General features: G+C 38.7%; 3 protein-coding genes across 11 annotated transcripts in view; 2 read left to right on the plus strand and 1 right to left on the minus strand.

Moving 5' to 3' along the window:
• The window catches only part of LOC117994331 (zinc finger protein 260-like), a 94,302-nt gene extending 74,057 nt beyond the window's left edge, over window positions 1-20,245 (plus strand). Inside the window, exons 5-6 of one of the 9 annotated variants that reach the window (XM_069507700.1) lie at window positions 12,805-12,885; window positions 14,713-16,599. In XM_069507700.1, coding sequence (XP_069363801.1) covers window positions 12,805-12,885; window positions 14,713-15,800 — 1,169 coding nt within the window. In that variant the 3' untranslated portion in view covers window positions 15,801-16,599. Of the gene's footprint in view, window positions 1-6,310; window positions 8,932-8,976; window positions 10,340-11,090; window positions 12,385-12,804; window positions 12,886-14,712; window positions 16,600-16,622; window positions 17,544-19,102 lie in introns of those variants that run through there. The other 8 variants (XM_069507698.1, XM_034982235.2, XM_034982234.2 and 5 more) reach the window with 8 other exon arrangements.
• On the plus strand, window positions 1,281-6,036 carry LOC138404116 (zinc finger protein 808-like). The gene is made up of 2 exons (XM_069507349.1): window positions 1,281-3,164; window positions 4,770-6,036. The coding sequence occupies exons 1-2, from the start codon at window positions 2,363-2,365 to the stop codon at window positions 5,927-5,929; spliced, it is 1,962 nt and encodes a 653-aa protein (XP_069363450.1). The 5' UTR covers window positions 1,281-2,362; the 3' UTR covers window positions 5,930-6,036.
• A 2,185-nt stretch (window positions 20,246-22,430) lies between the features above and the next one.
• Window positions 22,431-26,696, minus strand: part of LOC117994137 (gastrula zinc finger protein XlCGF57.1-like) — a 120,567-nt gene continuing 116,301 nt past the window's right edge. Inside the window, exons 6-7 of the mRNA XM_034982022.2 lie at window positions 23,592-23,771; window positions 22,431-22,837 (exon numbers count right to left, since the gene is read on the minus strand). Of these exons, the coding sequence (XP_034837913.1) occupies window positions 22,443-22,837; window positions 23,592-23,771 (575 nt within the window). The 3' untranslated portion in view covers window positions 22,431-22,442. The remainder of the gene's footprint in view (window positions 22,838-23,591; window positions 23,772-26,696) is intronic.

The raw sequence follows: 26,696 nt of genomic DNA on the forward strand, positions 1-26,696 counted from the left end.
TCATAGAGAATCGTCTCGCAGAACATCGTATTCAGTTTAAGCATAGTCCACCTTATGGCCCTCATTTCAACGGCCTCAGCGAAATTAACGTTCGCTGTGTGAAAACTCATTTGTATAAAGTTATAGGGACACAAATCCTTACTTATGAAGAATTGAATACAGTTCTAGTTCAAATTGAAAACTTATTAAATAGTAGACCATTATGTACTCTAAGTTCTGATCCGTCAGATCTTTCCGCGCTAACGCCTAACCATTTTCTCAATCTCACTCCCGCAAAGTATTTACCTGTCGAGGATTTATCAGATATTCCCGACAGCCGCTTATCGCGCTATCAATTACTAACTAAAATCACTTGTTCTTTCTGGAAACGTTGGAGCCAAGAATATTTAACTTCTCTACAACACAGACAGAAATGGAATACTCCCTCCAATCCTGTAGGTCTTGGAGCTGTTGTTGTTATCAAAGATTCTAACGTTCATCCCCTTTGCTGGCCTTTAGGAGTTATAGAAGAACTCTATCCAGGGAAAGACAGTGTAATTCGAGCAGTCAAAGTTAGAACGCGTTCCGGAAACTACATCAGACCAGTAGTACGGATATGCCCTCTACCTTCTCAATAGGCTGCTATTAATTCTACTAACTCTATTAATTAATTTTAATTTTTTAATATTGTTTTTTTTAACGCTTTAATTTTATCACGCTTTTCGTTCTGTTTAGAGGCTTGCCTCTAGGCCGGGGGAGTTGTTTACGCCATTTATTATATTTTCAAGTAATCTATTATAAATACACACACACGCACATTCAAACTCACACATAAGCATGTACGCAATGACATTTCCTTTCAAATTCCCCCTTTCAGTCCGATTCCGCATTCTGGCGCTTACGCACGCTGAAAACCGCTCCTGTTTTGCACAACGAATGTGCCACGCAATTAAAAACACCCGCTCCGCTCCAAAAAGTGTGTAAACTCGCGAAATCAAGTGAAAACCGCAACTAATAAATAAACGCTAATTAATCCGCTAAAATAAGTGATCTGAACAAACCGTCAAGCAAAATAGGTACCTATAAAAAGTGCAAAATTAACCTATGACGTGTACATATTATCGCTAAACAATCTTGCTATCGAAACCCCTTAATTAAAATCAGTGCAGTTAAGTGCAACGGAAGGTCATCCCAAAGATCATCATCAGCAAGGAGCAGATCCCACTCACCAGTGACCGCCTGAAGCTCAGGTAACCCACAGTGTACTTGTGCAATTGTGAACTAAGCAAGCCATCGATATTAGAATATAATGTAAATAAAAAAAATTATACTGTAAATACTAATATAAATACTATTCATAATTTCTATTAGTGCTTACCCTACTCTTTAACAAAAAAAATAAATATTTTTTATTACATACCAAACATTACGGAAACCGGCAGGATTCGATCTCGGTATCGCGCCATACTCGTCTCAAACCGCTAGGCTACGACTCCTCTATCCTTCAGTGCCGAAATGTCAGATATGTATCTATTTAGTCTAAGCGACTGTTAACGCCATCTATTAGAGACACATTACAGTAATCTAAACTACCTTCAAAGAAGTATAATTACAATGAATTTCTTTTGAACGAGAAATGACATTATTGCTTTAAATACTATTTATAATTTTTACTGTAGCACAATTTGTACAAATTACAAATTTTAAATTTATAAAGAATTAAATTTATATTTTGTCACAGAACTCATAAAACTTACGTTTAATAATAAATTAATTTTCATATTTGTTAGAACTATGTTATTTTTCTTTATGAGTTTAACTAAAAATGAAACTTTTCCGTTTAAAACGGTAAGTTTATCTTCGGTACGGTCTCTTTGAGTTCCAGTGAAAAAATTCAGTAATGTTAATTTTTCGTTTTAGGTAAAGTCTACAATACCGTCTGTCATGAAGGGTTACAAAGTGAAATTGAAGTCACTATAAAAAGACTATCCAACTCAGATACAAGTGATGTTATAGAAGTTATAAAACATTCAAATGATGAGGATACAAATAATGATATAGAAATTATAGAAGATTCTCCAGAAATAGTGAAACCAAAAGTCAAAAACAAAAATATCATAGTAAAACCGCTTAAAGAACTGACTAAACATTTTAATAATATAAAAGAAATCCTTGTCGGGTCTAACGCTACTCCTTTTCATGGTAGAAATGATATTGGGTACATGTGCTGCTATTGTCCACACCAATATCCCGATCCGGCCGATTTGAAAGTACACACTTTAGAAAAACATAAAGACACAGAAGGTACAGAAGCTACCTTCCTCAAAAGAGAGACTTAAAGAAATACCACGTGAAAGTTGATATAACAGGACTAAAATGTAAAATGTGTGATGAACCTTTGAACAATTTAGAAGACTTGATCACGCATTTAAAAAATGAACATAACAGTATAATATATACAGATGTAAAGAACCACATCGTGCCATTTAAATTTGAAAGCGACGAATTAAAATGTTGTGTATGTTCAAACGCTTACACAAAATTTAAAATGCTTTTGGAACACATGCACAAACATTGCAGAAATTTCATATGTGATTTATGCGATTCGGGGTTCTTCAACCGCCGATCATTGTCGAATCACGAAAAAACTCACGAATTGGGAGAATTCAAATGTAAGCATTGCGACAAAGTATTTGACAGTATCCAGAAGAAGTACTCTCATGAACGCATAGTCCATGTCCATGGATACTTGTTGAATAAATGTGGATATTGCAATCAAAAGTTTCCCGGGTACAGATCGAAAGCTGTGCACTTGAAGACTGTTCACGGAATTGGTTTAGAACCTTTCGAATGTCAAGCTTGTGAGAAGACTTATTCTAATAAGGATTCGTTAGGAAAACACATAAAACGTCACCACTTGATGGATGGTCGGTACAGTTGTTCACAATGTGATATGAAGTTTTTTGGAAAGAAGGAATTGGCGGTGCATATGGTGAAACATACGAAGAGTCGCAGTTTTCAGTGCAAGGTTTGCCTGAAGCGCTACGGGAGGCAGGCCACTTTGACGGAGCATATGCGTATACACGATAATGATCGTCGTTTCAAATGTGATCAATGTGGGATGGGATTCGTGCAGAAATCCAGCTGGCGACGTCACATGGTGGCTAAACACGAGAAGAAAGTTTAGATACGTTTATTCAACATTATTCATAGGCTGTTATTAGGTTCTATAATGTCTATGGTTATTATTGATTTATAAAAAAATACTATCCGTTAATTTGCATGACGAAACTATAATAACTTTCATTTAGGGTCAGTTTTTCAAACGCCAATTTTTTGTTAGTTTTTATATTGGAGTCATAAATATTATTATATTATATTAGGTCCTTATTATATAAAACTAGCTTATGCCCGCGACTTCGTCCGCGTGGAGTACACAAATTTCGAAGCCCTATTTTACCCCCTTAGGGCTTGAATTTTCGAAAATTCATTCTTAGCGGATGCCCACGTCATAATAGCTATCTGCATGCCAAATTTCAGCCCGATCCGTCCAGTAGTTTGAGTAGATCAGTCAGTCAGTCACCTTTTCGTTTTATATATTTAGATTGGCGCTTTGTTAGGGAGAAACATAACGTAATTTTTTTTTAAATACTAGCTGCCCTGGCGAACTTCGTACCGCCTAACAGTCGATTCAAATTTTTAAATTTTTCTTCGTAAAGAACCATCCTCGTAATTCAAAGAATATTAAGTATAAAAAAAGAATTAGCTAAATCGGTTCAGCTGTTCCCGAGATTTGCGATCAGCAACACATTTAGCGATTCATTTTTATATATAGAGATAGTATATTTATTTAATCAAAGTATGTACCGTTGCTACCGTATGTATCTATGCACTTTTGCCATCTCATGGGTAGTTCATTGATCCCTTTAATAAAAAAGCCATGCGGACGGGAATCAATAAAATCTTTGAAGGCGCTTTGGACTGCCCCATCGGAGTTGAATTTTTTCCCTTGCCGGAAGTTATCCGAATTTCGAAAAGTGGCCAATACGAAAAAACGCCAATTTCATATGTAACCCCTGATATTTGCTCCTCAGTTAAGTTTATCTGGCAATTTTAAAATCAACCCTTGATGTTATTACCATCCAGTATATCACATAGTTTAATTATTTTATTAGTACCTAAGATCAATTGTTCATTCGCCACATAGATAACATCTATTTTACATGATTTTGTTGCTGGAGAAGTTTTTTTTATTTATTAATTAATTAATCTTAGTTGTAATCTATTTAAAATGTTTGTTTAAGTACGCGGCAGGTCGAAATGGCAATCGGGAAGGCCCCGCACATACGCACAGCACCCGTACTAACTCGGTGCGGGCGAGCGCGTGTGACGTGCGGGTGTGCGGGGCGTCCCCTCGTCTCATTCCCCGATTGCTATCTAGACCTGTCGCAGACTATTCCATAATTATTTTCTCTCATGATAATAATTATAAATTCTCCTGTACCTTCTTCTTTAAATAAGCTACTATTTTTTTATACTCGATGAACCAAAAATAAATTTGTTTTAATTACGTAGGAATAAAATTTAAATAAAATGTGTTATAAAATATTTCTTCTTATTTCTAACATGATCGAACAATCCCAATAATATTACTATGTATAACGAAGACTCAGCCCTTATCAATGACTTACATTATAACTGGTATTCTATATTTTAATACAATCCTAAGGAAGCGACTTGCGCGAAAGTGAGAAGTGATATAGATAAATAATATTTCCTTTTCTTTATAGGTTCACGACGTCACAAAACAATTGAAATCTATATTGGAGAATCATCTAAAAATCCTAAAAGGGAGAGACCTAAAAGGATAGAGCCAGAAATAATATTTAATAAAAAGGGCGGAGAATTACAGAAACATCGGTTTAATCTGAGACAGATTTTATTAAACACTAACGCGACTCCTATACGCTGTAGAGGCGGCATCGGCTATGCTTGCTGCTTTTGCACTGAACAATTTCCAGACGCAGCGGACCTAAAAAAGCACACGATAGATTTTCACGACGAAAAGACCAAACTCAACTTCATGAAAGGCAAAGATATGTACAAGTTTCACGTCAAGCTTGACATAACGGCGCTCACATGTAACATTTGTAATACAGACATTGATACTATCGAACAAGTCATAGATCATTTGAAAGGCGTTCATAATAAAGAAATGTTTACTGATATAAAGCATCAGGTGTTGCCTTTTAAGTTTGATACTGAAAGGCTGCAATGTTGTATTTGTCATAACACTTACCACAAATTCAAGTCTCTCCTAGAGCACATGAATGTACATTACCGGAATCATATTTGCGAGGTGTGTGACGCTGGATTCGTCAGTCGCGTGATCCTGGCGCAGCATGCAGAAAGCCACAAACTCGGCACTTTCAACTGCGATTACTGTGCAAAAACTTTTGACACGTTCAGGAAGAAACGGTCGCACGAAAAGTGCATACACACCCATTCCGCTACTTTAAACAAATGCGGGTATTGCAACGAAAAATTCAAAGACTACCGGAAGAAGGAAAGGCATTTGACGGAAGTGCACGGAATAACTTCCCAGACATTGAACTGTCAAGCTTGCGACAAGACTTTTAATAACCAGAAGGAGTACTCGATACATCTGAGGAGATTGCACTTGATGGATAAACGGTTTAAGTGCACGGAATGTGACATGTCCTTCTTTTCTTCGGCGGAGTTGAATTGTCACACGGTGAAGCATACGGGAGTGAGGAAATTCGAGTGTGAAGTCTGCCACAAGGCGTATGGACGCATGAAGACTCTGCGGGAACATATGAGGATACACATGGACGATCGTCGCTTCAAATGCGAACATTGTGGACAAGCGTTCGTGCAAAAGTGCAGTTGGCGGGGTCATATGCGCTCAAAACATGGGGAGCAAGTTTAGTTTATGTTTAACCGTTTATTTATTCATATTGTTATTTAAATTCTGAATTTTAAAATGTTTATTGTATATTATGGGTTATTTTAAATAAATAAATCGATTCTATTTTATGTTACGATCGTTTTTATTATTCATAAGAATCAACAAATTCCAATACTTTGTGTTACATTAGAAATAGAAAGATTTCTTATTTAAACATGTGTTTTTGAATCATCAAGTGAATCTACCACTAATTTGGAATGAGCTTCCTCTGTGGTTAATAAGTTATGAGATTTGATAAAAGTTTTTTTATGCTTTTCATAATTGAAACACCAAGCGATAAGATATACGTTTAAAGCGCAGCAGACATGTGGATCCGAAATAAATATCGAATTTTTTTTGTAGGTATGACAGTCGCCAAATCAGAGAAACTAAGCGTAAAGATTAAAGAAGAGAAGAAAAAAAGGAGCAAAATACAGCTGGTTCCAGTTAAAAAGCTATCGGACATGCAATTAGATGTAAAAAAGCACCGAGATAACATAAAACTCATACTTAAAAACTCCAACGCAACGCCGATCCTGGGTCATACAGACAGCGGCTATACATGCTGCTTCTGTGAAGAAAACTACCCAGACCCTGCTGAAATGAAAAGACACAATCTAGAAACACACATACCAATGCTCGATACGCTAAATCTCCAGGCGTTAATACCGAAATTCGTGAGCATGCTTTGCATTAAATTAGATATAACAGCTCTGATTTGCACGATATGCAACAAAGAATTTGATACCATCGAAAAACTGATTGAACACTTGCAGAATACCCACGAGAAACCCTTTCACAAGGATATAACGCATCAGATGTTGACGTTCAAATTCGATACCGAAGGTTTGCAGTGCTATATTTGCAAGAACACCTTCAACAAGTTTAAGAAATTGATGGAACATATGAACGCTCATTACCGGAACTTTATTTGTGACGTATGCGACGCCGGATTCGTGACTCAGAGGAAGCTGTACCACCATAAAGTGGCTCACAACACTGGCACATTCACCTGCAGCCAATGCCCGAAAACTTTTCCAACTTTCATCAGGCAACGTGCACACGAAAGACAGTACCACGAATTGGGGATGCTCGTGAACAAATGTCGTTTATGTAACGCTCTGTTTAAGAATAACAGACAGAAGGATAAGCATTTGGAGAAAGAGCATGGAGTGACGTCGTTTTCGAGGAAATGCCACGCTTGCGGGAAAATGTTCGTGCACCAGAACGCGTTAAACATCCACATGAAGAGGCATCACTTGGTGGAGCGAACGCACAAGTGTGATGAATGTGGGAAAGGTTTCTTCTCTACGACCGAGCTGAGAGCACATATGAACACTCATACAGGGCGTAAAGAACACCAATGTGGTGTATGCTTGAAGAGTTACGCCAGGAAGTGGACCTTGAACGAGCATATGCGAATTCATATGGACGATCGTAGATTCAAATGTGAACTGTGCGATCAGGCGTTTGTCCAGAAGTGCAGTTGGCGTGGACATATGCGTTCCAAACATGGGGAGCAAGTTTGAAATGGAACCGCGATGCTTTATAGTTAATGAATTAGCATATTTATTATGAGTTGCATTGTTTTAGATCTTGTTTAAATAATGTGTGATTCTTTACGGTATGGAGGAACGGTTTTTTTCGTAACGTAACTGTAATCGGCTGTCATGCAACTAGACTTAATTTGATTTTATTCTTTTTACCTATCAACATCAATCTTAATTTCAATTTTGATGTATTGTCACAAAAAGCTATTTTTAATCTGCATTGCGAGATAAAACTAATAATGTTATACATAGTATCTATAGATAGTAAAATATCACTTATAGTACGCGACAGGTCGAGATAGCACACCCGCACTTCACTCGCGGCGGATTAGTGCGTGGCGTTCCCTCCCCGATTGCCATCTTGACCTGTTGTGGACTAAGTATACATGAACCGACAAACACACATCTACCCTTCCTCCGACATAAATATACGCCCTTACACGCTAACGATTCGATCAATCGATCGACAATCGATTGTTTTTTTGTAATAATGGCCCACTACTGTTAAGGATAAGTATGTACCTAATACAGAATAATGCCGGCGGCCCAACGTGTTGCTAGTTTCGATTGTTAATATACAAATTAAAAACAAAGCCGGCGGCTATTTAGCAAACATGTAGATTCAGTGAGTTCAAGCGGGTAAGACTCCGGTGTATTATCCATTAAAAATTGTACTCTCTTTCTTCCTGCCCTCACCCGGCACAACATGTCGTCTCCTTCCATTCGTTTCTGTCATCTGTCAACGCATTATCCACCCCTTTTACACGCACTCACACTCTCCTCTGTTTTTCTTCCACAAGCATATTCAAAAAAATTATTCTCTGTGTGGCCTTATTGGAAATCTAAGTATAAATCTATGCAGTTATCATTCTTTGTAGCATTGTTGGTCACAAATAAATAAATAAAATAAGATAAACTTTTTTAATTGTCAGTAGAGGAGGAGAAAAAAGCCGTGATAGCCTAGTGGTTCAGACTTCCGCCTCCTCGGAAGTCGGGAGGTTGGGGAGAGATTGGTCGATCCCGGGCACGCACCTTTAACTTTCGAATTTATGTGCGTATTAATATTACGGCGAAGGAAAACATCAAGAGGAAACGTCTTGGAGGAACATTATGGAGCTCTCAGGCGTTGTGGCACGCCGCAGTGCCTCCATAATGTTCTCAAAGGTGTGAAGTCTGCCAATCCGCCCTTGGCCAACGTGGCCATTTGCTGAAGACTATGGCTCACTATTGGGCCGGTGATGGGTTGATCATCCTGATGGTGATGAGAGGAGGAGGATGACCCATATTGCGTCGATGTGGCATAGTGACGATTTCTAGACGATATTGCGTTAGTTGAGCCAATACGGTAACCGGATAAATGACTCCTGCAAAAATTGACACTTGAAATTATGAAAGTTGCAATTTTTGCGATTACTTTAACAAACAGTACAAGTAACGAAGGACGTCACCAATTAATTAAATCAATGCTTTTCATTGTAGGTGTGCCGCGTAAAACTACAAACAAGAAATCAAAAAAAGATAAACTAGAGAGAACTACGGAAATGGAGGCCACTATACCTAAAGTGAGACAGGGAGAACAGTTAGAGAAACATCGGACGAATATACGAGAAATAATCCAATGGTCGAATGCAACGCCTATACGTTGCCGTGGAGGGATAGGCTACGCTTGTTGCTTCTGCTCCGACCAATTTCCCGACCCTGCTGACTTGAAGAAGCACACCATAGAACAACATGACGACGAAACTAAATCAACCTTCATGAAAGGAAAAGACATGTACGGGTATCTAGTTAAAGTAGACATCACAGGTTTACAATGCAAGCTATGCGGCCTAAAAATTGAGACGTTAGAACAAATCATGGATCATCTTAAAGATATACACGATAGAAGTATAAGCACAGATATACCAAACCATATATTGCCTTTCAAATTTGATACAGAAACGCTTAGATGTTTCATGTGCCAGAATGTCTTCAACAGATTCAAAGCGCTACAAGAACATATGCATACGCACTATAGGAATTACCTTTGCGAAGTATGTGATGCGGGATTCGTGAACCGGCATCTTTTATTATGTCACAATGAGGGTCACAAAATCGGGGTTTTCGCTTGCGAGCAATGCGCGGAAGTTTTCGATACGTTGCGGAAGAAGAAACTGCATCAGCGGAAAATTCATGATGGCTTAAACAAACCCCATAAATGTGGGTACTGCGATGAGCGGTTCAAAGAGAATTGCCACAAAATTGAACACCTTGCAAAAGTCCATGGCGTGGTCGGACCGTTGATCAAATGCCAGGCATGTGATAGAACGTTTGCAACACAACAAACATGGTTGCTGCACACAAAGAAGTATCATTTGATGCAACGACAGCACAAATGCACAAGGTGTGAAATGGACTTCTTCTCGAAGCGTGAACTAACTGACCATATGGTAAAACACACAGGGACTAGGGAATACAGGTGTGAGATGTGCTTTAAGTCATACGGAAGATTGAAGACTTTAAAGGAGCACATAAGAAGACTCCATCCGGAAGAGAGGAGATTCAAGTGCGTGGACTGTGGCCAATCATTTGACAAACACTTGGCGCTAAAGTGTCATATAAGCGCTAAACATGTTGACAGCGTTCAGAATGCTAGATAACGGACTTTTTATCGATATCCATATTTTTTGAGTCAAATTGTGTGTATTAATTATTTAATTATGGTATTAAATCAAAGTTTCTTTAATCCTGCCGGTTCCGCAATTATTTTTGATAATATGTATTTATGGTAAAATTATTTAGATTTTTTTTAAGTGTAGGTAAAAACACTATCATAAAAATTATAAATAAAGTTTCTAAACTTTTCATGCTTTTCATGTAGGTAAATGAAGTCGTTACTTATTCGCTAATTAAGTGTTCAACGCTGTATGAAAGCCACCGAGCTCGTTTGACATTTATTTTTAATCCATTGAAGGTTTTCTGAGAAAACATATTTTGATATCACTTGATGAAGCTGCAATGTAGAACCAGTCAATGTCAAATGAGCTCGGTAATATAGTTCAGTGTTGAGTTAGCGATCCTGCGTAAGTTAACATTTTTTATTAACTCCCTTCTCGTTTGTATAATATGTAGGTATATTCGTAAAGGCATACTAATGGTATAAAATCCATCGTCATAAAGTATGCTCTATTTGTATCTTATTCGTACGCTTATAAATGTATTTTCGTCTCGCTTTGGCACAGTCTGTTCGCCTCTAATTCTGGTTTTAATTTAACAATTTTAGTAAAACTGTAGGAAGAGCTTTTAATATTAATTGGGTTTAAAAAGAAAACAGCGGAATTTTATGATATTAGTTTTATTTATTCACATAGAAGATAATAGTTTTCACCTGCCTATAGTTGTAGCGAGGAAGTATACAAAATTTCTTATTATAAATAATAATTCATATGAATCCATCTAATATTAATTTTGTATCCATTTGTTTAAAAATAATCTGACATGGGGTTATGTCTCAACTAACGAATGAAGCCTAGATACAACATGCTACTACAAATGCTTTGGCGAACCTAATCAAATGAGCCTGCTAGATCTCTAATTAAAATTTCTCTTTATAGGTACGAGAACGATAAAAATCGAAAGAGGGATAACAAAACCTCGCGTGCAGCTGAAGATCGTTAGATCCAAGGACCAGGAGATGTTCTGGTCGGACACGAAGAAAAACCAGCATAACCTCAAAACTATTTTGCTGAATTCCAACGCCAGTCCGATAAGATGCAAAGATAGCCTCGGATACGTATGCGCGTTTTGCCCCGACCAGTTCCTTATCCCTACGGATCTCAAGAAACATTTTCTAGATGAGCACAACAACGATAGACTTATAAAAGTGGTGGCTGGCAAACTATTCGAACACGTAGTAAAATTGGACATCACATACTTAAACTGTGCACTTTGCAGCAAGGATATCCCAAAACTCGAAGATTTAATGGCTCATCTTAAATATGAACACGGAAAGGAAATGTATTTGGACATTAAGAATGCCATAGTTCCATTCAAATTCGATACTCCAGAATTGCGTTGCGCAGTATGCTCTGCCGAGTATCTGAACTTTAAACTCTTGCAAGAGCATATGAACTCCCATTTTGGGAATTATATCTGTCCGGTTTGTGGCCGAGGATTTATGACTGAACGTCTGTTAGGAACTCATATTAGTAGACATAATAATGGGGAACATAAATGCGATGATTGTGGAAAAGTTTTCGGAAGTAAAGCTAATTTGAGGGAGCACCAAAGGCGTACCCATTTGGGTATGAGCAAACGGAACAAATGCTTGGTTTGTAATGAAAGATTCTTAGACTACTGGAAGAAAATTGATCACATGGTAAAGGTGCATGGAGCGCCACCTGTGAATATAAAGTGTCAGGCTTGCGATCGGACGTTCCAAAACCAGAGGGCTTTAGCCCGTCATACTAAAAAGGATCATCTGTTGGAGAGAAAACATCAATGCGCGGAATGTGAGATGAGATTTTTCAGTACAAGCAGTTTGGCGCGACATATGGCCAAGCATACTGGCTTGCGTCAGTTTAGATGTGACGTGTGTTTCAAAGCGTATGGAAGGAAGAACACCTTGAGGGAGCATATGAGGATTCACGCTGATGATCGGAGGTTCGCGTGCACTCATTGTGGACAGGCGTTCGTCCAGAAATGCAGCTGGCGTAGTCATATGCGATCCAAACATGGGGAAGAGGTTTAGTTTAAGTGGATGCATACTCTACACGGCACAGAAAACATCAAGCAATGTAAAATCAATCGAAATAGATGGCAATACATTTGTAAAGTGTACGGATATGTAGAGAATAATTACAATGTTTCATCATTTTATGCTGAGAATATATAAATGCTTAAACTGTGGCAGGTGTTTTATTAATCACTCGAGTTTTTTTTAGGTTAGGCACTCAAAATTTTGTTACGTTGCTCAGTAAAAAGTCAAAACGGAATCTTTTAAATTCTTCTACATATATTAATCACTGTGACATTTCTTGGCAAGCTCTCTTACTTCGTCGACATCGAACATACACGTTTATCATGGTTCACGTGGTTCACTAATAATAATAAAAGGATTTACCTATCTGAAATGATTGGCAATATTGATTGAAATTTTTTCAAAAATGATACTTATGCAAATTTAAAAAAAGTTAAAACAAATAAAAATTGTTGAGTAAAATAAAACAGAGGTAATGTTACACAAATTATTATAATTTTTGTTTGATTTTGATGAATATTATTTGATGACTAAATATGCAGTGAGAAATTATATGATGTTTGTTGTAGGTGAACACGAATCTAGAAGATTGATTATCAAAATTGAAGAACCATCACCAGTGAAACAAGAAATTCCAGAAATTCCTTCAGGTAAATCTATACAGATAGTCATCAAAAAGCATGCAGAACATAAAAAACGTAATGAACTAGAGAAACATCAGAATAACATCAAAGAAATACTGTTAAATACGAATGCAACACCTATACGTTGTTATAAGGGGATAGGTTATACATGCTGCTTTTGTAACGACCAATTTCCAAACCCAGCCGATTTAAAAACCCATACACTACAACAACATACCAATGAAGAAAAATCAACTTTCATGAAAGGCAAAGGATTGCACAGCTATTTGGTTAAACTGGACATAACAGATTTAAAGTGTAACCTCTGCACAGTGAATATTGATACTATTGAAGCCATAATTGATCATTTAAAGAAGATACATAAGAAAAATCTATTTACGGATGTGAAAAATCTTATCCTACCATTCATATTGAGTAAGGACATCATCAGATGCTGTATGTGTTTCAATATTTTCAATTCTTTCAAAGCTTTGCTAGAACATATGAATACTCATTACAGAAACTATGAATGTAAAGCGTGTGATGCTGGATTTGTTAATAAAGACATTTTGTTAAGACATGAAGAATGTCATAAGATCGGTGAATTTGAATGTACCGAATGCTCGAAAACTTTCGATACTGCACGAAAGAAAAGATTACACGATAGATCGAAACATGCAGAATCCAAACTACCTAACAAATGTGGGTACTGTTCAGAAAGATTTAAAGAACTTACGAAAAAATACGAGCACTTGTCAAAAGTACATGGTATAAACAAGCCAATGATAAATTGTCAAGTTTGCAACAAGAGTTTTAAAACTAAACGTATGTGGAGAGTGCATACTGCGAGGATGCATTTGTTGCAAAAGGATCACAAATGTACAGAATGTGATATGGAGTTTCATACCAAGCACGAATTGGAGGATCATATGACAAAGCATACTGGCTTGCGGCAGTTTAGATGTAACGTGTGTTTTAAGGCTTATGGGAGGAAAAGCACATTGAGGGGACATATGAGAATTCATGCGGATGATCGGAGATTCGTGTGCAATCAATGTGGCCAGGCGTTCGTTCAGAAATGCAGCTGGCGTGGTCATATGCGATCTAAGCATGGAGAAGAGGTTTAGACGGTATTGGCAAACGGGGTGAAAATCAATATATAATAATTAATAGAAATTACCTCAAAATAGGGCATCGATATATCTTATATATCTAAGAGATTATGTGGCTAATTATCTTTTCATAAAATCTTTTAAATAAACTAAATTGACGGGCCTAAATCTATAGCTATCCTTTTTGGCAGTGAGCATTATGATAAAGATAGGAATATATTCAGACCTGCCATTTTAGTTTAGCTTAAAGATTGTGAACAACAGAATTAACTATATTTTAATGCAAAATGTAGTTAATTCTGCGACAGCTATGTAGGCTAGAGTATTTTGTCATTATACATACGATTATATTAATGCGAAAATCACAACTGCCTTTTTCCTTTAATACGATTCCAAGATCTTTTATAATTTAATCCTATTTTAAAACTTAAGAACTAGGTACAAACGTTTTGTTCTTATCAAGCTATAATATTGTGGCAAAAATGTCCAATATCTTTTATTCGAACTTAACTTTTAGAACTAGAAAGATCAAAGAGAATTTTTGAAATATAAGATAAATTGTTTGCTTAATGCAACAACTATAAGATTATATTTAAAATTCTCTTTCTTTTCACCTGATTTTATTAGTTTTGCCATAATTGTGCCAGTAAGTAATTTATTTTATTCTAAACATTTAAGTAATACATTTAGTATGTATTCAATTGAATGGATATTAGAAAATGATGTAAAAAATTTGTTATAGGTAAGCCTCGCGAATCTAGAAGAGCCTTTATCAAACTTGAAGAAAGGTCTCCAGTGAAAAAAGAAATCAATGTTCGTAAAGAAAAAATTATAAAGATAGTCATCAACAAAGTTGGAGTAAGTGAGAAACAGAAGGAAGCAGACCAACATCAGAACAATATCAAAGAAATACTGTTAAACACCAATGCCACGCCAATACGATGTCGTCTGGGCATAGGTTATGCGTGTTGCTTTTGCAAAGAACAATTCCCAGATCCTGCCGATCTTAAAACCCACACAATACAACACCACACAGCCGAAGAAAAGTCCAAATTCATGAAAGGTAAAGACATGCATGGATATTTCGTGAAACTTGACATTACGGATTTCAAATGCAACCTCTGCAAACAGAATATTGACAACATTGAAGATGTTAGTGATCATTTGAAGAAGGTGCACGATAAGAAAATGTTTACGAATCTCAGGAATCATATCTTGCCCTTCAAATTTAGCAAAGAATCCCTCAGTTGCTGCATTTGCTATAATATTTTCAATTCTTTCAAAGCCTTGCAGGAACACATGAATATACATTATAGGAATTATGTGTGCACAGTATGCAACGCAGGATTCGTGAACAGGAATATACTATTAAGACATGGGGATGCACATAAAACTGGTGATTTCAGTTGTTTGGAATGCTCAAAAACTTTCGACACAGCACGAAAGAAAAGACTTCACGACAGAGCGAAACATTCAGGACAAAAATTGCCGCATAAATGTGGATATTGCACGGAGAGATTCAAAGAAGTTTGGAAGAAGTATGAACACTTGACTAAAATACATGGAATTAAAGGACCAACAATTAATTGCCGGGCTTGTGACAAGAGCTTTGTGACAAAACACGCTTGGAGATTGCATACGACTAGAGTCCATTTAATGCAAAAATATCACAAATGTACAGATTGCGATATGGAGTTTCATACTAAGAAGGAGTTGGAGAGTCACATGGTTAGGCATACTGGGACAAGGGAGTTCACATGTGACATCTGTTTCAAGTCGTATGGTAGACAAAAAACGATGAGGGACCACGTTCGAAGAGTTCACTCCTAAATATTGAGTACTGATACCCTCTCTACATCTATGAATATGCCTATGTTAAAGACTGGATAGACAAAGCGTGACAGCAGAGAGACAACGATAGCAGCACGATAGAACATCTTACTATACTCTATCCGCGTTGAAGTTCGTATAGCGCTCTCTCTGTTACGTTATCCATACAAATGATAGAGCCAAACGGAGAGGGCGCTATACTAACTTCATTCCGCGGATAGGGTATAGTGATGATGAATTACTGCTAAAGAGTGTCTTCATAGAGTTTTATATAAGTATTATTATGTTTGGCACTTTACTGTCATCTATCGCTGCTGTCGCACACTGTCTCTCCGAAGCTCGAACCTAAAACGAGTCAGTCTTACATTGACATCTGACCCGATCAGACGTTCCTATTGATGAAGGAGAGATGTAGTTAAAATTTTAACGCTTGTTTCAAAGTATTTATGTATTAAATTAAGAATATTAGGTATAAGTTCAGTGGATACATACTTGATTAATTGATTACATTTTTGTAGGTTGTAAAAATATTATAAAATAAAGCATTACTGATGATATCTAGTATAATTATTTATTATTGTAATAACTCTCCACCATTATTATTTTTGTTTAATCTCATATTTATATTCCAATGTAAAACAACAAGATGATAAAAATTGTTTTGAGGAGTAAGTACTTGATAATAAGCTAATGATAGAAAAATAGTAGGCATTCCTGAGTTGCATTACCAGCTTTTTAGTCCCTCTTTGAAGGATTGTGAACTCTTTTAATTTTTTTTAAAATAAACATTGGTGATAAACTAAAAAATATTTTTCCGTGTAGGTACGGAGGTTGAAGAAACATCGATCACTCCGGACGAACCTCAGACGGGAAAATCGATCATCACAATCTTTAAGAAACCAAAATCGGAAATCAAAGTTGTTGCTACAAAGAGGGGCAGGTACCAGGCTGACATGAAAGAGATTCTCCTTAACACTAACGCCACACCGATTCGTTGCAAACTAGGCAAAGGATACGCTTGCTGCTTCTGTACCGACCAATTCCCAGAACCTCAAGACCTAAAGAAACATACGCTAGACGAACACGATGAAACAACCAAATCTGAATTCATGAGAGGAGTTACATTACACAATTTCAATGTTAAACTTGACATTACTGATTTGAAATGTAATTGTGGAGCCGATTTGCAAAACATCGATGACTTGATTCGACATTTAGAGGTCGAACACAACAAAGGGGTTCATGCCAACATGGTGAAACAAATAATACCCTTCAAGTTCAACGACGGATTACAATGTGCGATTTGTAACCACGAGTTTAATAACTTCAAATTTTTAATGGAACATATGAGCGTGCACTACAGGAATCATGTTTGCCAAATTTGTGGCGCAGCCTTCGTCAACAAAAAGACTTTCAAATCACATTCCGATAGACATGAAACTGGGAGTTTTCCGTGCAAAGTTTGTTCGAAAGTTTTTGATACGAAAGTTAAGAAAATGGAGCATGAAAGAGCAATTCACGTATATATGAGCAAGAGGAATAAATGTGGGTATTGTGGGGAAATGTTCGCTGACTATACGAAGAAGCAAGACCATGAAGTCAAGGTTCACGGAGCTAAGCCTGTGGTGTTGACATGTCAGGGTTGCGACAAGATTTTCGACAATCAGAGGGCTTTGACGGCCCATTTTAAGACTTACCATTTGATGCAGAGGAGGAAGTCTGGAGGAAAAAAATAAATATACTTACTCAACTTATTTCGATTTTTTTTATTCCTTCTACAAGTTGTCCATAGACTACGATGAGATTACATGTGTGGGTAGTTTAAGATTCAACGCATGATCTATGGAGACGGAGTTAAGTGGAACCGCGGCAGAGCGGCTTTTTGAGTACAACTTAAACTGAACTTATTGTATAGTAAGTACTTTGACTTTGTTAAGACTTAAGTTTCAGCTAAAACGAGATCTAGATCTAGATTATTATTAATCTCTGCCGTGAATTGTATAAAAGTCAAAGTATAGTACGCGGGGAGGGAATGCCCCGCACACCCGCACAGCCCCCGCGCTAACCCGGTGTGGGCGAGTGCGGGGCGTCCCTCCGCCTCATACCCCGATTGCCATCTGGACCTGTCGCGTATACTATAGGTAGGTACGCTCTACAGTTTCATTGCGGGAGCATAGAGGCTTGACTCTATGCAAAGTTTGGTTGTTGCTTTAAAAGCCGCTCCGCTACTTTGCAAGCACCTTAGGGGAAGCGGGCTTATGTTTAATTAAATGATTTTATTTAAATAATATTATTTAAATTGATAACAGAGGAGTTTGGTACCTAGCAGTATTTGCGCGTGGGTGGAAATGGATGGTGAAAATCGCTCTTAAAACTTTGGGTTAGGTCTTCGCAAATTCCACTGAAACGACGCCAACTCCACTTTGACTCTACTAAGTAATGGAAAAGGCAGCATTATATCGTGCTCCTTACGGTGAAATTTTCAATACTTAATTGAGAGAAGGATGCGATGCGTGATCCACGCATCCCATACGTCAATCAAATACATTTATGTTGGAAATTCCACCTTAAGGAACACGATATAAAGCTCACATTTCCATACTTTACGGTGAGTCCAATCGGCGTCAAGCGTCAAGTCTATATTGTAATGTGCAAAGACTATCAACCCGAGCTAATAAAATACAATGTTGCGTTACGAAAATATTGCTATTTAATAGTAATAGGCGTTACAAATATTCTATAGCAAACTTATAAATACTTAGGTATAGTTCGGCCGGCCGGCTAAAAACTAAAAGCCATAAAAGTTAACTAATTAGATTAGATATTCCAAAAGATCATAAGTCACTACTTAAACATTCAAAACACTAATGTAACTATTTGCGTTAAGGTTCGATGTCAAATAACGTCATTAATGATAACAATAGAGTAACAAAAAAAATTTACAACAGGGTTGCATCTTGCAACAACCGGAACTTGGTATTCCGAAAATCCCGATCAGTCCTTCTTTAGAACTGACAAGCTAGCTTTAAACTAGTAGTTCTTAGGTTGAATTCTACTCGCACGCATTAGGACTTATGACCGTTCAAAAGACAAAATGGAAAAAAAACACTATTGTTAAAAAGTTTTATTGCTTCTAGCTCTTATCCGGCCGGCTTAGCTATAACTGTGTGTTCGTTAATTTTTCACGGTTCCTCCGTTGAAACAATCTTGAAACTTTTTCCGTAAGTGTAAAAATATTTTAATTAACTATAAAGGTAACCGCTGCTTATATCAAATTATAATAATTATTTTTCACTTTATAGGTACCCGAGTGACTAGAAAGAAAAACGTACGACAACAGGCCGAAGCGAAGAAAAAACTAAAAGAAAACGTGCCCGAAACCAAGAAGAACCAGCACAATCTTAAAACAATACTCCATTATTCAAATTCAAATCCAATAAGAAACAAGGACGCCCTCGGTTTTGGCTGCCAGTTTTGCTCGGAACAGTTTCCCGAACCGAAGAAACTTAAAGAACACTTTTTACAAGAACACAAGATAAAGGAACTATTCGCTCTCATAAATTGTAGACTATTCGAGTACTTCGTCAAACTAGATATCACTGATTTAAAATGCACACTTTGCTATAAAACTCTTGATAAACTGGAAGACTTCATGGACCATATTACAGCCGAACACAATATAGAAGTTTACAAAGAATTCAAGAGCGTCATCGTACCTTTTAAGTTTGATACTGAAAAGTTAACTTGCGTCGAATGTAATAAGGAGTTTGTGTGCTTCAAACATCTATTAGAACATATGACCATACACTTCAGTAACTACATGTGTTCCGTTTGCGGCAAAGGATTTGTAACAGATCGCCTATACATGCGTCACGTAAGAAGGCATACGGCTGAGGAATTGAAATGTAAAGACTGCGATAAAGTTTTTGGGACTAAAGAAAAATTACGCAATCATCAGTACACTGTCCATTTAGGTAACAGAAAGGGTAGCAGATGTCTAGTTTGCAACAAAAAGTTATTGAACTACTGGCAGAAGATTGATCACATGGTTAAAGTCCACGGGGTGCCCGAATTGGTTCTAGCTTGTCATATATGTGAGAAAACGTTTAAAGATCAAAGGAAACTGACGCTTCATATCAAGAAGGATCATTTGTTAGAGCGGAAGCATAAATGTCAAGAGTGTCAAATGATGTTCTTTAGTTCCACGAGGCTTAAGATTCATATGGCTAAGCATACGGGGCTGAGGCAGTTCAAGTGTGACATATGTTTGAAGGCGTATGGGAGGAAGAACACTTTAAGGGAGCATATGAGGATCCATGCGAATGACCGTAGGTACGCGTGCGAGCACTGCGGGCAGGCGTTCGTACAGAATTGCAGTTTGCGAAGTCACAGGCGTTCTAAGCACGGTATAGTGTAGTTTTGTGCTGGATTAGGAAATAAAATAATGTTGTATGTTATTTATTCATTTATTTCAGGCAGCATACTCATTAATACTAATATTATAAATGCGACAATGGGGCCGATTCTCTTGTACACAATCTCTAAACTAAACTAAATTAACAGGTCTAAATCGGGTGCTATCCTTTCCCGCAAGCAACGTTTGAAAGGGATAGCAATAGATTTAGACGTGCCATTTTAGTTTAGTTTAGAGATTGTGTACAACGGAACATTGTACCACATTGGCACCGATTCTAAGCACAACCTAATTTTAGAGTATTGGAACCCTCTTCTTACTATTGTAATATGAAAAGGACAGAAGCAGTTTGACATTTCTAAATTAAATTTTTAGATAGTAAAACCCGTGATTTTAGCACGCATTCGCGAACCTACTGTTTAAATTTGTATTGTGCACTAAAATTTTGAGTCTTTAAATGTGAAAGTCATGTTCCGTTCCTTTTTTAGCATTAGTAAAAAGAAAAGGATGCAGATACTCTAAATTTAGTTTAGAGAGAGGCTAGAGAATCGGGGCCAGTGTGTCTGGCTGTCTGCTAGGTTTTCACGACCCAACAGCTTAACCGACTTTAATGAAATTTGGTATACATAGGCTTTTTTTATCCCGGAAAATTAAAGAGTTTAAAAACCTAAATCCACGCAGACGAAGTCGCGGGCGTTATCTAGTAAAATCATTTTCATCGTCGTGATCAACCCATCGCCGGCTCACTACTGAGCACGGGTCTCCTCTCAGTATTAGAAGGGTTTGGTCATAGTCCACTGGCCAAATGCAAGCGGATTGGCAGACTTCACACACCTTAGAGAACATTATGGAGAACTCTCGGGCTTGCAGGTTTCCTTACGATGTTTTCCTTCACCCTTAAAACAAGTGATATTCATCATCATCATCATCAACCGATAGACGTCCACTGCTGGACATAGGTCTCTTGTAGGGACTTCCACACGCCACGGTCTTGCGCTGCCTGAATCCAGCTACTCCCTGCGACTCGTCTGATGTCGTTCGTCCACCTAATGGGGGCTCTTCCAACGCTGCTTTTTTCGGTGCAAGGTCGCCATTCCAGCACCTTGAGACCCCAACTATGTGCCCTGCCCATGGTCACTTCAGCTTCGCAACCCGTTGAGCTATGTCGGTTACTCTAGTTCTCCTACGTGTGATATTAAATTGCTTAAAACCACATATAACTCCGAAAAGTTAGAGGAGCGTGCCCCGGATCGAACCCCCGACTTCCATTTGGAGGTGGACGGTCTAACCACTAGGCTATCACGGTTTGTATGTACTTAGGCTCGATTAATTAAATCAATGCATAGTACGGCTGTGGTAGCCTAGTGGTTAGGACGTCCGCCTTCCAATCGGAGGTCGGGGGTTCGATCCCGGGCACGCACCTCTAACTTTTCGGAGTTATGCGCGTTTTTAAGTTATGAAAATATCACTTGCTTTAACGGTGAAGGAAAACATCGTGAGGAAACCTGCATGCCTGAGAGTTCTCCATAATGTTCTCAAAGGTGTGTGAAGTCTGCCAATCCGCACTTGGCCAGCGTGGTAGACTATGGCCAAAACCCTTCTCACTCTGAGAGACCTGTTCTCTGGTGATGGGTTGATCATGATGATGATAACGCGACAGGTCGAGATGACAATCGGGGTGGTGACGCGAGCGCGGGTGACATGCAAGTGTGCAGGGCGTTCCCCCGCCTCATACCCCGATTGCCATCTCGACCTGTCGCGTACTATTGGTATGTATAATCTGTCGATAAGTTACTAAGCAACATTGTTATTTTTTGTTACTAATTCTATGGTCTATTTTGGTAAATAACAAACGTTGCTAAGTAACGTAACCATAGATTTATTGTTTATTTCAGCGGTATACGTCCCGCAAATTGCTAATGCGCGTGGCCGCCATTTTAGTGAAGACTAGACTGAAGTTTCGAGCTGATGGTAGGTATATTTTTATTTTGGCTGACGACATTTAGATGTTAATGAGACATGGTTCCGGCGCAATAGCAATTTGCGGGACTTATAAGGAAAGGTAATGCAAATAAAAAACGATGAAAATAAGTATTATAAATTATATATCCATATTACTAATATTATAAATGGAAAAGTGTGTCTGTCTGTCTGCTAGCTTTTCACGGCCCAACTTTTCATCCCGGAAAATTGATGAGTTCCCTCGGGATTCGCGGGCGTCAGCTAGTTCAGTATAAATTAGGATTTTCAGGATGCTTTTTAGCCATATGGTACTTAAGGCTGCTCTGTTGAACGAACGCGGCCTTGCAAACCGCGCATGCGTGGTTCTTCACACCCAAATGTATCATCACATGGGTTTTCAAACTCTTCTTCCACCTAAAAGTCTTATTACAATATTCACACGAGAACGGTTTGTGGGATGAATGGGTCTTTTCGTGGTTCTTCAAATCGTAATTGGTGGAAAATTTAAAGTTGCACGTGGTGCACACGAAGTTCTTCTCCCCCATGTGAAAGGTTTTCTGGTGACGTAACACCTGGTGGGGGTAGGCGAACTTCTTCCCGCAAGATCCGCAAGTGGGCGCTGGCAGTCCGTGTTGCTCCATGTGGAAAGCGCGCATGTATCCTGGAATGGAATTAAACATATTATAGGTAAGAGGTAAGTATTTACACTGTACAGAAGCTGTGGTAGCCTAGTGGTTAGGACGTCCGCCTTCGAATCGGAGGTCGGGAGTTCGATCCCGGGCACTTACCTCTAACTTTTCGGAGTTATGTCCGTTTTTAAGTAATTAAAATATCACTTGCTTTAACGGTGAAGGAAAACATCGTGAGGAAACCTGCATGCCTGTGAGTTCTCCGTAAAGTTGTTCGAATGATTTTACAGATTTAGTTAGCTTAGGTTTATCCTGGGGACGAACCTAGGCTACATTTCATCCTGGAAAATCAAAAGTTAAAAGAGATCTTTTAAAACGAATGGCAAATTACGAAAACCGACGAGGCCATATATATGAGCTTGATGCCTTTGCTTTTCCGACAAAAAAATATTAGTCTAGAAATTTGCCGCGTTTTTGTTTTCTTCAAATAGGTACATAAACGTTAAGTTTACTTTAATTTATTTTTATAAATAAGTTAATGTTCTAAAAATACGTTTAATAAATGCTTATCTCATATTATTATTGTGTTAATTTTTTCGCAAATGGTACTAAAAGTAGAGTATTTACCTCGGTGATAAAGCTGTCTTAGTCTTGGGTGAACTTAAATCGTCACCCGCGACAGAAGACACTGCTTTATCCCCTTGGTTAATAATCTACTATTCCACGCTTTTAGCTCTTAGACGGCCGTTTTGACTTTTGATTATACCGTCTTGACTGTGACCTCACCTGGCACTTTGACGTCGCACAAATGGCAGGCGCGCAGCTTGGGCCGCTCCTTGAGGTGCACCTGGCGGTAGTGTTGCACGTAGCTGTTGTTGCTTCGGAACACACTCTGGCAGTGCTTGCACGCGTACTCCGTGCCCCCGTCCGGCTTCTTGGTAAACGTGAACTCGTCTGCGTATTTGCCTGTGACATGGAAAAATCTAATTAGATAATTCAAGTTATAACACGTAGGTAAGTAAAATTAAACTCCTCAGGCACCATTTTACCTTTTTCTGACAAATTTTATGTCTAAAAGTACGATTTTAGTCCTTATTTTATAGGTGAACCTTACTTTTGACATGTCAGTTTTTTATTTTTTTTTTTTTTTTTAATACAATAAAACTTAAAGCTAGCCTTATCTAATTACTATATAAATCATGACCGCGTGGAATGGTGCCAAGAATACTGGCTGCATTTCCGCGCTGGACAGCTAGGCTGATCCGCTGCGCAAAAAATGAGCCAGCCCTTCTGTCACCAGTTGAGGCTATTAATCGCGGTGAAATGTCTCGTAAAAAATTTTTAGCACTAAGACTCCATGGCCCCAGGGTCTCCACGGCAAACGGCACAAAAATGTAACTCTCTATAAGAGAGGCATACTTGCGCCGCTTGCCGTTTTCAGCTGTTTCTGCTGCGGCTCCCGGTCTTGATGCTGTCTTCCTGATATGACACGGGGCCAATGTGTCAACGCAAGTTGCGTCCCACATTAGCGCCCGTCCCCGTTCCCAGGGAACCAGCGTCAATCCATCAGGTCTCTTGCCATCATCCCGACTAATCCCTGCCGGCTCAATGAGCGCAGGAATATTTATGGTGGCAAGAGCTCTTTTAATTGTATCGTTAAGAGAGCCATGCCTAAACAGCCTACCGGAGCTCCTTTGGCAAGAGAGTCCGTGGATTCCAAATTTATCAACCTCTTTTCCACACGGACATCTGTGCTGATGGCACAGTGGTGTTCCCAATCTGAGACCTAGAGCCACATGTCAGTTGACTCTTAGATTTAAAATGGCGCGTGAGGAGTCATTTTTACGGACTATATTTTAGATTTATTTAATTATTTAGATTTAAGTTTATTTTATAGATTAAATTAATTTATTATTGTTGTTTAAGTTAGGGACCTTTAAATTATTTATTGTAAAACTTGCAAGTTAATACATTTTACATTTTTAATTAGCTACCTATAGGTTTTATTGTTAAATAGGCCAAGCGCGAGTCAGACTCGCGCACCGCACGATAAACCAAAAACTGTTATGCATAATAAAAATCTGTTTTAGAATCTACAGGTAAAAAACCTTGCATATTATACCTACTCTACATTGTTACAGATAGTTATCTTACTAACGGGAAGAACCCTGTAGGTTTCTTGACAGACTGACAGACTACAACGTTTCCTTTTGAGGTACGGAACCCAAAAAATTTAATGTTTTTCATTAAAAGTATAAGTAAGGTAAGTAGGCAAGTATATCTACTAGTGAAGTGCCACTCGCACGGCGCATGTTTGCGCGTGCGGACAACGGACCGTACGAACACCTCCACGGCGTCGCGTCGCTCCACTCATCCCCCGTCCGATGGACGGGCGTCCATTACCTCGGGAGCTTCTCCGATCGCCCTCACCAGCGCGCAACGCAGGCGATGGCGATGACGACCGAGACGACGAGACACCCACCGGAATTGACACCGTCTCTGCACTGGACGGCACGCCTAGCGCCGTCGTGCAGAGACCTACCACCTATCACGGACCTACAATATCACCACGCAGCGGCGTAGTGGGTAGACATGTGTCCGCTATAGCTTAACTTAACTGAAAACCGCTGCCGTGCCTATAGCGTACCATAGCGTTATTGTCGTAGCTAACAGCGGTTTTCAGCTAACATCTATGACGAACCACCTGACAACGCAACGCTGCCAACTGGCAACTGACAATGCATTGTTTGGTTTTTTGGTAACTAGAAACGCAATAATTATGCCTTCTCTTCCTTTCTTTCACTGAAAGCTGAGAAGGAGCGGTTATTGGCTACCGGCTTAGTAACTAAGAACTTGGTAAACCAAAGCCGACTTTATCTCTATTACGCTAAGGCTTAACTGTACAAGTACTTGTTCATTACACTTTGATCTATCGATCTTAATACAGTTAGCCTTAGAGTAATAGAGATAAGGTCCTCTTTGGTTTATCAATCTTCGTGAAATGTTTTTGGTTAACTGGACTGTGGTAAACTATTCGTGCAGGCGTCCACTATAGTTTGACCTATGTCAATGATCAAATTAAACTTTGCTGCCATGAACTTAAGGTTGTGATTACTTCACGATATTCATGAAAGTAAAATTGGTTTTATTTTAGTGAATATGCGCGCGCTAGCTATACAGACGGTATTGATACGGCAGCTAGCTTAGTTACTACTACGGAAACCGCTGCGCGTTGCGCATATTAAATTAGTTGAAACACAACTCTGATACCGATATTCGGCAACGGTTATCAATATCGGTATTGAAACTAAATAACTGTTGATTAACCGTTGACATAAATAGCCAATAATGCCCATCTTTAGTAGTGGGTGCTCCACCCGCTGAGTGGCGAAATAATAACGGAAACACCTAACCACCAGGGCCCAAGCCAAGATGGCAGGCCCTAGCCGAGAAGGCTAAAGCAAAACACCTGGGCACAGAGATGCCCAGCGACCAACCCGGGTAAGAAGGCAAAGCCTCGAGGCCCGTACCCCCCTCTGGTCGATTTCGACCAAACGGAGATGACCCCTGATAGTTTTGCCAATTACGTCGGGCATGTTATGTGCGTTTTAAGCAATTTGTACTTATCATTCGCTTTAACCATAACAGAAAAACGTGGTGAGGAAACCTGCATGTCTGAGACATTCTCCATGACACCAAGGCCCTTCCCATTCCAAGAGGAGACCCGTTCTCAGAAGTGGGCCGACGATAGGATGATGATGGTGAATTTCAGCCAATAGGTAGGTATAGTAAGCGACAGGTCGAGATGACAATCGTGGAGGGAACGCCCCGCACACCCGCACAGTGGGTGACGTGCGGGTGTGCGGGGCGTCCTCTCGTCTCATACCCCGA

This window comes from Maniola hyperantus, chromosome 26 (genome assembly GCF_902806685.2).
Source record: "Maniola hyperantus chromosome 26, iAphHyp1.2, whole genome shotgun sequence".
Classification (NCBI taxonomy): Eukaryota; Metazoa; Arthropoda; class Insecta; order Lepidoptera; family Nymphalidae; genus Maniola; species Maniola hyperantus.

Excerpts from the sequence above, each read along its gene's own strand:
- LOC138404116 (XM_069507349.1), top strand. The coding sequence starts at position 2,363 with ATGTGTGATGAACCTTTGAACAATTTAGAAGACTTGATCACGCATTTA. Across the intron at positions 3,165-4,769 it reads TAAACACGAGAAGAAAGTTT|GTTCACGACGTCACAAAACA; the intron begins AGATACGTTTAT and ends TTTTCTTTATAG.